The sequence below is a fragment of the Nothobranchius furzeri genome, chromosome 2, assembly GCF_043380555.1.
Source record: "Nothobranchius furzeri strain GRZ-AD chromosome 2, NfurGRZ-RIMD1, whole genome shotgun sequence".
Classification (NCBI taxonomy): Eukaryota; Metazoa; Chordata; class Actinopteri; order Cyprinodontiformes; family Nothobranchiidae; genus Nothobranchius; species Nothobranchius furzeri.
This window is the reverse complement of record NC_091742.1, coordinates 56,162,467-56,175,292: the sequence shown is the minus strand read 5'-3', so window position 1 is coordinate 56,175,292 and position 12,826 is coordinate 56,162,467. Positions and strand designations below refer to the sequence as shown.

At 44.0% G+C, this 12,826-nt stretch overlaps 1 protein-coding gene across 1 annotated transcript; it reads right to left on the bottom strand.

Annotated features, from left to right (window-relative positions):
* Positions 1 to 3,141: 3,141 nt before the first annotated feature.
* On the bottom strand, positions 3,142 to 4,761 carry LOC139063825 (spectrin alpha chain, non-erythrocytic 1-like). The gene is made up of 5 exons (XM_070546679.1): positions 4,542 to 4,761; positions 4,026 to 4,118; positions 3,811 to 3,915; positions 3,586 to 3,735; positions 3,142 to 3,377 (listed from the first exon to the last, which is right to left on the bottom strand). The coding sequence occupies exons 2-5, from the start codon at positions 4,089 to 4,091 to the stop codon at positions 3,300 to 3,302; spliced, it is 399 nt and encodes a 132-aa protein (XP_070402780.1). The 5' UTR covers positions 4,092 to 4,118; positions 4,542 to 4,761; the 3' UTR covers positions 3,142 to 3,299.
* Between the last annotated feature and the right edge of the window lie 8,065 nt (positions 4,762 to 12,826).

The window sequence follows — 12,826 nt, the reverse complement described above, 5'->3', positions numbered from 1 at the left end:
AGAGTTCCTGCCCCAGCGAGCCAGCAGACAACTGCTCAGTGGGAGGAGAAAGCTGTGTGTGTGTGTGTTCCACAACAGCAGAGGACACAGACAGCAAATTAATTAAATTATGTGGTTCAGAGTCTCCAAGATCAACACAGCTCATGCCCATCTTTGTTTATCTTATTATGTAGGACACCATGGACTTTCCTGTGCATCTTAAACACCACCCACGGGCTCTGGGATTTCCGCATTCCTGAGAAGCCCTTAAGGAGGTGACAACTAAGCTGCCTGTTTGAGACCGAACTGAAGCGATCCTCCTCCGACTGTACCGACGCTAATGCGTAAGCGGCATACAAGAATCATTGGTCCAAAAAAAAAAACAATCTACCAGCGTGCTGTTTTTTGTGGTTCCATTCACCCATGTATAATCAAAGCCTCCTGGTTTCCCAACACCCAACATGCTAACATTGTCTGTTTTCACACTTTAGATTTCCTCAACTTTCAATGATACCAAAATAAACCAAACCTTTTGCCTAAGAAAATGTATTGTGTCATACTTTTTCGAACCAAAAATAAGGAAAAGTTTTGGTTGTCTCAAATCAAGGCAAATGTGCAATGGTTGGAAAGGACAATGACTGTGTGTTTAATGCCACTTAGGTCAAGGAATAAATGTGCTTAACTTTGTGTTAACTTGTGTAGGAGTGACAGTAGGAAGCAATTGCAGACACACTGACAGAGTAACGCCGGAGACACACCGGCCGCAGAAGCGCCGCGAAAATGGGACTGCCTTCATTCGGCGCCCTTGTTAAGCTATTCTATAGACCACATGGGCCGCCGAAGCGCCGCAAATTGCCTCGCGCCGGCGCGCACCGGCGCTCCAGCCCGCACCGTGCAGCGATCATTTCGGCGTTGGCTCTATTTTTTTCGCGAGCCGCGGGTGAATCGCGTCAATTCTGGCAGGAAGTCAAACGTAGACATAAGAGGCAGGCCGGTAAAGTTAACAAAATAAAGCATTTCAAAATAAAATTCCGCAATAGTCAAATGTGTTCGTAAACAGACACTGCAGAAAAACCACACGAACACGCACACACACACACACATCAAACTATTTGTGTGTGTGTGTGACCACGTGAAGGGGGGTGTGGTTTTGGGTGTCTTTTCACCGGAGCAAACAGGACAGAGAGGCAGAAAGTCTGAGGCAAGCAGTTAGGATGGATGACTTTAAATTAATTATGGAAGTTGAGAAACACAAGGAGCTGTACGACCCCCGAAAAACATGGTTATTTATCAACCCATTTCTGAAGAAACTGCTAGGATACAGCTGCAGAATTGTAGCGGGTTCCAAGAGATTCAACTGGCAGAAACAACTCATACCATAGGTTCACACACACACACACACACACACACACACACACACACACACACACACACACACACACACACACACACACACACACACACACACACACACACGCGTACAAACACTCAAACGTAGAGGAAAAGAGCTGAGAAAAGGCAGAGAGGAAATGGAGGACACCAAGTGTTTAAAAGAAAAACTACAGCTGAGCCGAGGCGCGCCTCGACTGGGGCGCGTCTGATCCATAGACTGTACATATACTGGACAATTCGATTCCATAGGCTTCAATAACACGTTATCTGTCCATAATGGGAGGTGTCCACCACCGCCATTTTGACCGTGTCACAGGTTCCGTCCAGCCCAGACAATTCCATAAAAGGGAAGAGAGGAGGCGCTGAGGGTGTGGCTGTAAGGCTGGGCTCGAGTGACGACACCCAGGCGAACTAGCTACGAGCTAACCTGAAGCTAACCCTGGCTAACCCAAAGCTAAAGCGGAGGTGGGAGCCGAGCTAACGGATGTAGCCACCTAGCTTCAACCCAACCGGAGCTAACTGGAACACCCATCGACCTGAACCTCACACGGAGTTTAGGTGGAGGTTTTCTGCGCCTGTTCGTGAGAAGTATCTGTATTAAAAAAGTTTTAAATCGGTAAGTTTATAATTTATTTCCGTAATGAATACATTTTGCTTTGAGCAAGTTTTCAGTACAGTTTTTTTCGGCGCTATCACTCCTGAGTCGCACCAGCCATTAAATGTATCATGAAGAAGAGAAAATATATTTAAGTCGTATTTTGGGGGGACATTTTATTATCTTTCTTACAAAATCCGAGACCAAGCGTTTCACATTGCAACACAAGCACCGGTAACCATAACAGAATGAACAGCCAGCAGAGGAGAGGATGGCGGTGTTTCAAACCCTCCCGGCCGGCGTGTAGAGCTCATTCCTGGGCTGGAGCCGGCCCTCAGCACCCCGCCACAGGCTCTAACAGATGCTGGCGGTGTTTCATATATTTCCAAAACGTAATACTTGTTTGTATCTTGTACAGCCAGCTAGCCTTTATTCTGGACTCAGTACAATTTACCAAAAGTAAAGAGACATTATACAGATGAAGTAAGCACAAGATAACTTACTGGAAGACACAGAGTTATCATCAGAACCAGAACAAGAGCCTGATAACAGTCATGTGAAAATAACAGTTAAAAAGTATGTATGTATAATAGAAATAAAAATATATTAGAATTAGTGTAACTCACTGTGATCCAAACAATAAATCAGCCATAGCTGATTAGTAAATATGACATGAGGTTTGGGAGTTTTTAAGTTTCATTCTTTTATTAAATTTTTTTTCCTCCATAGCCATTTGGATCATTGGGGACAGCTGAGTGAGGCGTGGTGCCCAGAGAGCTGCAGAGACAACCTTGGCCTCCCTGACGTCTGTGTCTCCTGGTTCGGTTGGGGCGGACCATCGTCATACATACATGTGCCGACACTGTGCCCTGTTTTATAAAATGTAGTGTTAAAAATAAATGTTTTTGCTCAATTACTGGAATTTCTTTGGTTAAGACAAAAGTGAGGAATAATCATTTACAAGTTATTTGTACAACAGGCCCATTTTAAATCCCAACAGTTTCTTAGCAGACAATAGAAATGTGTTCTTTACTAACTTTACTTGGTTTGAAAATCTTACTAAAATAAACTTGAGTGCCGTATTGCAAAACCCAATCATACTTGTTATGTAAACATTAGCTTTGTAGATATTTTTTACAGATATATATTTGTGTGCAACAAAAACCAAACTTAAATAATTTGTCATTCTTTATTGAAAAACAACAAAATACAGGTATACAGAAGTGTGGGAAAATGATAATGTGAAAGTATTGCACTATAAATGAAGTGAGATGAGATGAAGGTGGACGCCAGCGGGCTGGACGCCGGACGAGGAAACCTGGAGACGGATCGCTCAGACAGGAAGGGAAGAGCTTCCTCTTACCTTGATGGAATTAAAGTTAGCCGTCGTCTGAACGCCCAACCGTACGGTCTGAGGTCAAAGGTCACAGGAAACACACACCAGTCAGCAGTCATACAGATGCATAAAGATAACTGTAGCCATGGCAACCAGCTGACATGTCCCCACTTTCACCAGCACCTGGTGCCTGCCGGGTCACCTGAATTCCTGTGTGATGTCAGCACGGTCGGCCGTGACTGCTGCCATCAGAGGTGACCTCTGATCAGCTGAATGAACTCACCTTCCAGGGTGACGCCGTGTTAAGAGTCGGCTTCATCCTGTAAACAAACAAACAAACAAATGAGTGGTAACAAAAACACCACGTCTGGTTCTGGTTGAGGCGGAGGACAACATGCACCTTTCCAGGAGCAGAACCCAGATGTTCTTGTTGCTACAAACAGAGACGAGCAGAGTTAACAAACCAGGAAGTGAGAGGGACCAGCTGCTGCAGACAGGTGACGCTCACCTGAGCCTGAACCATAGGAGCCTCCTCAGCCATCAGACCTTCTGACTCCAGTTCAGATGCCACCTTGTTGATGTCCCTCAGGCGGGACTCGTTGGCCTTCAGGTCCTGCAGGACAAAAGCACCTGCTGATTATCTTGTTGCTGTCGGGTTAACAGGTCTGGTGTTAGAACGTGGTGGATAAGAATGTTCTGACGGGCCAAGGGTTCTGAACTCACCCTGCAGGACTGGGCCTGCTCCTTCAGGGCCTGGATGCTGCTGCCATAAGCCGACAGGTCCGACATCAGGGCCTCGTGCTTCTTCAGGAGAGCCTGTGGAGCAGAACATCAGAACCTTCAGCTCGTCTGACACAAGTGGAGCTTTCTCGCAGCGATGGTCCAATCGGATCCGCCACTGTAAAACAAACCCTGCTCAGTTCACCGCAGACGCAGCTCTGCGGGTGTTTAGCGGAAAAGCGTGAGCCTTCTGCCGGCTGCCACGTGTCATGGCTGCTCTGCAGCGGGAACACACATCACAGCTTGTAAACCGTTTGAAATAAGAGCGCCGGGAACACGTTTGTCATCACTTCCTGTGCGAGGCCAGCACTTCTACCCCTAACCCATGAGACGCTCAAACGAGCAACGATGTCTGGTAGACAACCGAAGGAAATGCCAAATACAGAAACACTAATTATGAAGGACTGGAAAGAGAGCAAAGAAAAGCGATTGGAGTTTCTCAGGAAGGGACTTCCATACCTCGGCCAAGTCCTCGTCTTTCCCTTAGTCTGGACTTCCAACGATGGGCTCCTTCTCCCTCATCCAGGACTCGGCCTCATTAGCATCCGCAAAGTACTGCTGGGCCTGCAGAGAGTCCTCCAGGTCCTGCCTCCTCTGGGACGCCTTGGCCTTTAGCGTGTCCCAACGTCCATGAAGCTCTGACAGCTTAGTCTTCACCTCCTCACCAGCGAAGTGACCTGGACCCAAAAAAAGTGAGCCAGAACCTGCAGACACCTCAGAAACATGTCAGGACCAGACCTGCTCTACCTTCCTCCACCATGGTCTCTCCTTTCTGGTTGACAGCCTTGATGCGAGGTTCATGACCTGTGATCTCAGCCTGCAGAGCCTGGTGCTTCTTCAGCAGGTTCTGGACACCAATCAGGTCCTTCCCTGAGGACACACGTTAGAGTTCAGCATTATGCAGTAGACAGACCAGTTTAACCCAGGGGTTTCTTTCTTCTACAATCTGCTCTTTAACTGTATTATTTCCTGCTATTTCAGCTGTTAACTTTATTTTTTCTCCAAGTGTTTTTCTCCCCAGAAGAAGCTACAACGATGTTCTGCTGAGCTGTGGTGGCCTCATGGAGGGGGCCATCGGCTAGCACACTGCTGCTAACCACTTAAACATTCTCCCTCTCCTGATAGTAACATTTTACTTTCTTTGATGTTGGATGTGCTAATACTAGTTTACCCGTTTAATTATAGATTCACTAGGATAAATACAATAAAGTTTATCTCTTGCCAAATAGAATATTTACTGTGGCGAGCCCGTGAAGAGGTGTAGGAGAATGCGACAAATTTGTCTGTTAAAAAGTCTGTTATGTACAAAAAACACAATATCATCACACTATTTTGGACCGATACATGACGGTCAGGTCCAGCTTGGGGAGAAAATATGACACGTCTTTCAGGATGGACTTCATCTTTGGTAGCTGGCGAAGCCGGGAAAAGCAGGATCTAACCACCTGGCTAATGTGGGAGTCCATCCGCATCTCTGGGTCCAAAACCACCCCCAGGTTAGTGATGGTTGGCTTCACTAAGCTGCAAAAACAGGGTTGCAGGACAGGACTAACTGCAGTGGGAAAGGGAGGAACAAATATTCCAGTTATAAATATTAAATATTTGAACAAATAAATATTTGTTAAAAGGAAGAAACTGATGATGACTTTAAGATTAGAGGAATGTTCTAGAACGGGTCTGGAACCAACGATGGCCCTTTGTATCAAATTTGGATTAAAAAAATAGCTCATGATTTTATTTATGGATGGAATAAAAATACAGGTTGTAAGCATCTTCTCAGTATCTTCATGTTGCACGACTTTCCACAGCAGAAGGACACAAAAACTGCCAGAATTATGATTAGAAAGATTTACGTTTTAATCTCAGAATCCCAACTTTTCCCAGAATCTTCACATTATTCTATGAATTCAGAGAAAATATACATTTTTCAGAGGTCTCGCTCCCCTGTTGTGGATATTTCTCAAAATTCAACCATTTTTTCTTTTTAAAAGCTTTAGTAAGAGTTTGGACTCTAAACAAGTTTTACTTTGCAGACTGCTTGTCTAAACCTTCATCAGATCTGCTCATAATAAAACATTTGGGTTATATTTAATGCCCAGGAAGATGCTCTTCCTGGGCATTAAGTTATCAAAAACAGATATAAGTATTTTTTACCATAATTTTAACTGCTATCAGCTGATAAAAATAATAAAAAACAGCCTGATCATTAAAGGGGTGTAAGTGAAACCGCGCGGATCACACAAACCATCATGCTGTCTATATGACTTTGAAAATATATAGTTTAATTACAGTTTGAGTTATTTGACATCTGTATAATGTTTATTATTTTGTTTTTTTCCCCTAAATGCCTAACGTTTTAGTTTTACATGAATATTAGTCATTCATCACAATACATAAAGTTACACATTTTAAATTTTAATAGGGGAAGACTGCAGGAGGGAGCGGTAAAATACAGAAATCCCCAGCAAAAACAAGAAACTTTACGAGTCTGATGAAACCCGCTGGAGTTCCTTCAGCAGGCCTGGTGGCAGCTACAACGGCCCAGTGGCTGTGCTTGGTCAATGTTATCGAGCTCAGTCCGGCTCGGCCGTGAACGAGCCGAGGCGACATCCTGCTCTGCTTAAGAAGAAGTGTTATTTTCCGCTTCAGAAGAAGCGTCCGTGTTTTACGCTTTCTCAGAGACATGTCACGTTGCTAAGTTGTTAGCGCCGCGCGCTAACACGTCAATAGTGCAGCATAGCCTGCTGGAGGTTTTAAGGGTTCAGATGAAAACACCCTACCACTCAGGCTGCTTACACATCGATATTAAGTTGTCGCTGTTGCGCTCACGCCGTAATACAGTATTAGATGCGGTTAAAGTCAGACATGAAAAACTCCACGAGCGGTCAGACCGCGCAGCAGCTAGGCGCAGCAAGTAGGCGCCGGATCGGTCAGGCTGCCCGGCCTGACCGCTGGGGATTACCGGATGGAAGAATGGACACAGAAGTCTCCCTCTTAGCGCTCCGTCATATTTCAACCCATTTTTATCTTAAATGCACTGGGTTTTACCCTATTACCCATCTAAATATGCCCTATTAATTATTTTACCGTATTTTACATTTAAATTTCATGGTTAAACAGTACATGCTACATGTTAAACTGATAGTTAGCTAGCTACTTCGGTAAACTCAGCTAGTTTAAAGGTGGCAGTGACATAAAATACGAATATAGATTTTAACTTACCGAAAAAAATGAAGTGGAGACTCCTTGGACGCTCTATTAGTGCAATTAATACCACTGCAAGTCATTTTGTCCAACAATTGCACCAATAATATCCAAAGAAGAATACACAAACACAGAGACTCAAAATGCCGGAGCAGTTTCCAAGCCAGACCGAGGCTGTACTGAGGCCTTTCCACGGAGCTAGCTCTGTGGTCACGTGGGTCTGAGGCGGCGGTCACGTGTGTCGGATGCTCATTAATTATACAGAATTTTAGGCTTTCAATACACTTAAACAGAAGAGTTAGAAAAAAATTCACCCCCCTCAGAGTTGTCATGAGTATAAACTAGATAATTTAGACAAAAAACATGTTTTGGCACCAGGCTGTAAACATGTTTATTTCTGCTGTGAAATCGGCATTTTTAACATGGGAGTCAATGAGGATTTGCTCGCTTCTGGCACCAGCCCCCAGCGGATGAGGGTGGAACTGCAATTTTTCTTACTTCCGGGATGGGACCATTTTCTGAGCGGCATTGTGGGGGCTTGGTCTGATCTGAACTGAGGAGCGGCAAGCGGCGGCCGAATTTCGTGAGCGATTCGCTTCTCGGCGCTTCCGCGGCCGGTGTGTCCCCGGCGTAAAGGTGCTACCCGTGCTATACTGCCTTTATCAACATGCTTTCCCTGACATCATACACACTCCTCTTCCTCCTGCTTCTCAGTGCTATTGTTTTTTCCTCTTGCCTGGCATTTTTACCTCACTGCAGTTTTCAGCTTCCGTACATTGAATGTATTCAAGAGGATGGAAAAGAGGTGGTGTAACCAGTATAGTCCTCTCCTAGCTGGATACGGTTTAATGGTTCTTACGGGCTGAATTCCTTTTCTCTCATTTGTTTAATTTGTTAGTTTTTCTCCTGTATTTTTTCTTAGTTTTTTCTCCACTTATTATCAGATTACAAATGCATTAACCAGACCATTAATGTGTTTGCAAACCATGAATGAAATGCAAATTGCAGGGCTGCCAACTTTTGAACATTTCAAAGAGTGAGACAGGGTCACAGGGTTGGGAGCGGACAATTCGCAGACCATTTAGAGCGGGGGGGGGGGGGGGGGTAGTATTAACCCTTTATCGCCAAAGTCACAGAGTTGCGACAAGCAGCAGTGTTGGATTTAATAAGCCACAGCAGCAGAAATGAGCCCTCATGCAGTTAATACGTTACACTGCGGGGTGGCAGACACTTGTAACTTCTATCCGAGCAGCATTTGTGCGTGTGGTACCATTCAAATTTTTGGAGTATTTAGAGCTTGAACCCCACCCACCAGTTGCAGAGCCGCGGGGCTTGTCAGAGCAGTCAGATCAAGTGAGAGCGAGCGAGTGGTAAAGGGAAAAAAACAATGCCGAGAGGAATGTTCAGTGCTGACGAAGCTCTTGTGTAGTACTGGCAGATTCGGATTTGGAGGAAGAATATTCCCTTTCCGAGGATGATCTGCGGTCTTCTAGCGAGACGGAAAGCGTGGCTTCAGCACGCAGCAACAGGGAGTCTGACGACGCGGTTACACAAGCAGCCCATCCAGCCCTTACCTTGTCCGATGTTCCGCGTCACCGTGTCCGTACCGGGTCTGATCCTTCGCTCCAGCATACCGGGGGGGAGGAGGGATGTGGTGGCGGTGATGGGCTGGTGGAAACTCCGCTGGTGATTGATTCAGCCCCGGGGGTGTAAACCATGGGAAATGCAACAGGAGGGGGAGGAACCACGGGAAAAAAATCACTGCTAGCAGGGGGGTGGCCCAACACAGCCTCAGTGACAATAATGATGATGATGGCTGGGTTAGTTTGGGAGAAGAGGAACAGTATTCCAAGTGGATCAGGCATTTTGATGAGCCAGTTGGATACTGTGGAGACAGGGATCTGCCAAATTCAGAACACATTGATTTTGTGTCAGTTTTTTTGAATGAGGAATTCTGGAACCTCATCGCAACTTAAACTAACCAATATGCTCACCAGTATTTAGAGAGGGAGGAACTGAAATCTAGCTCCAGATATAATGACTGGTACGATGTAACTGTCCCAGAAATGAAAGCGTTCATTGCCATTCAGTTCTGCATGGGGCTTGTGGAAAAGCCTGGGATTACATATAATGTATAATGTGTGTATATATATATATATATATATATATATATATATATATATATATATATATATATATATATATATAACAATTATAAACAAAATGAACCAAAGAAGGGATGAGTGAAATGTGTTCATGACACTGAAGCACCAAAAACAGTGTTCTTGATTGATTCGCAGTAAACATAACAAAATACCAGCAGACAAGCGCCGCTGCGATCTGAGATGCGCAGGGCTGCCACTGGGGAGAACCGGGTGGAAAGGTTACCATCCCAGAGCTCCACAAGCCGGCAGCCTGCGCAGCAGACAGAAGCCGTGATCAGACAGAGATGCGCCGAGCTGCGGGGAGGGGAGAACGGGTGGAAAACATCGGTCTCCCGAGAGCTCCACAAGCTGATAGTGGGAACCCAGCTCCACCAACATGTTATATTTCAACCCATTTTCTAAAGTGCAGCATTATGTTAAATGCACTGGGTTTTACCCTATTACATTTAAATTTCATGGTTAAACAGTACATGTTAAAATCTAAGCTCAGCTCTGCAGTGACCTAAAATACATAAATGTAATTTTACTTACCAAAAAAAAAAATGAAGTGGAGACTCCTTGGACGCTCTATTAGTGCAATTAATGCCACAGCAAGTCATTTTGTCCAACAATTGCACAAAAAATATCCAAAAAAGAATACACAAACGCTACAACTAATGGTCTAAGTTGAGAGACTGAAAATGACAGAACAGTTTTCAGGCGAGGCCGAGGCTCAGACTGAGGCCTTTCCACGGAGCGGTCATGTGGGTCTGATGCTCATTAATTATACAGAATTTTAGGCTTTTAATACACTTAAACAGAAGAGTGAGGAAAAAATTCACCCCCCTCAGAGTTGTCACGAGTGTAAACTAGATCATTTAAACAAAAAACATGTTTTGGTACCAGGCTGTAAACATGTTTGTTTCTGCTGTGAAATTGGTATTTTTAACATGGGAGTCAATGAGGATTTGCTCGCTTCTGACACCAGCCCCTTGTGGATGAGGGTGGAACTGCAATTCATTTCATTTCCGCGTTTGCTTCAATTTTTGACCCGCATTGTGGGGGCTTGATACATGCATAGTTATATATGTCTACATACGAATGTGTATGTATGTATCATAAACAATAACAACACTAAGAAAACAAGACAAGAACAACAAAAATCTGCAAATGTGATGCAATCCAATATGGCTGCCACCAGATGACGTCATAATATGCAAATTATGTGAGCGAATTTGTTCCTATCACAAAATGTGGCTTGTACTGAAGATTTTTCTAATTTACAATATTCCTCTAACCAGATTTAAGCTACAAGCTCTTTAAATAGTGATATAAAAAATTCATATTTTACTGGAAAAAACTATGGCACCTGAAGGGTTAATATTGACTTTATTTATTATTTTTTTTACTTTCTACGGAAGAGGATTAGAGCCACTGAAAAGGAAAAAAAGAAAAGAAAGAGAATGCTTACTTTTTTTCTCAGAATTCTGACTTTTAACCTCAGAATTCTGACAGGGAAATGTCCGAATTCTCTTTCTTTTCTTTTCTTTTTTTCTTTTCAGTACCTCTCCCGTACCTCTGACTTTACAGAGGGAACTGACCTTTGTACAAATTTTCTTTTCGTGAGGAAAATTTAACATCCATTTGTCCTGAATTTCTTCCCACTGTCTGTCCGTCCGTCCATCCATCTGCAGTAAAGAGTTACAGGAACTTTTAATTATAATGAATGATTTAAATTCCATCCAGGGGTGGGCAATATCATGTCATTCATAATATTTCCAGTTATTATTTCCTGCCAAGTAATTGCATCCACTAAACCGAGGATCATGTTCATGTGGGTCATCAGCATGAAGTTATTGAAGTTATCAAAGCAGACATGGCTGGAATCAGCTTTACTATAATCTGTGTCTCTAAGTGCGTGTGCTGCTGTAATAAGTGGATGTCCCCTCTGTGGGACTAATAACATGTACTCTATTCTATTATGTTAATTCATATCAGCCTGTAGTAACAAAAAAGTAAATAAAATAAAAGTTTGAGGAGTTGTGGCCTTTCCAGGCTTCCGTACCAGTAGTTTTCATCTCACAAACAGGAAAAACACACTGGTGAAGTGGTGAATTAAAACATTAGGAATCCACGTCACGAACTAATGTAAGAGAGGGAACATGTGAGTGAGTCACCACGGTAGGAAGCCCAGCTTGCTGTGAGCAATCTGTGCATGTTGAGTGAAAACAAAAGAAAAAACATTCGGGACTGTGGCGACACGACGCGGCTGCATTTCTAAATAAAGCATGTCGTTATGGCGGCGCACGCAGCCGCAGCTCACGGTTCTGGAAGAACCGAGCATGCCCGTCCCATCGACAGCAGGTGGAGCTCACCACTCCGCCCATCTCACAACCAGGGCAGATAAAAGCACATCGGCTTGGATTAGACAGACGGGATTATGTGTGAAATAACGTCATTTAAATTATAACTTACGTGTTGTTTGTGTGCATGTTGTTCAGTAGCTAATGCCATCATTAACATCATCTGGTTCTTTCATTAGCTCTACACACTGCGCGTGATGCGCGTTTGGGGAGTACAGGCGCTGGTTTAGAGTGAGATATTGGAGGTGTGGCGTGAGAGCGTGTGAAGAGGGTCAAATGCGTGTGTCTCACGCTCAGTGTGTGAGAGTTGGCAGCTCTGAATTTTCAAGAAATTAATTTCCCCCCTCCATCTGTAAATTTGCTCTCAGCCGAGCAATTTCATTGGTCGCCATCTGGTTGTTGGAAAGGGGGAAAAGCACAGATGTGTTCACTTAATGTTCATATTTATGTTCATAATGTTAAATATCATATGTTTTTGGACCCATGTTTAAAAAAAATCGTGGTGAATAAATACAATACTAGAGAAGAAACTCAGATGTCACAGCAAATATGTAAACTGGGATGACTGGGAGTGTACATCTATAGTACCAAAACAACTTCAAATCGGGGGCAGCAACAGATGGACAACATAATATCAGCATTTGGAAGCTCATTGTGGAGGCAACAGAGAAGGTTGCTATCAAGTGCCGCTTTGGACCCACTTTAAAAGTCATCACTGTTGCACCAATGATTCCCTTTTCAGTGATGGCTGTTGTTTACCAGTTTTTTGTGCCAGTCTTTGCAAACGATAAAACGTTTTCTGCTGTTATTGTCGCGCTGGTACCGGAGGATTGGAGGGAAAAAAGGAACACAGGGATTAGAAGAGCACAACAGCAGCTGCACATGTCTTTGGCATGTATCAGACCTTCAGATTAAAGCACTGAGTCAGCTAGGTAGTGCTGGGGCTGAGGGGTGGAGCCAAGTCCACCTTGGGAAAGTGACTTCAGAGAGCAAAATGTAACTAAATCAGCTTTCATGGCAGGGATGATCATGA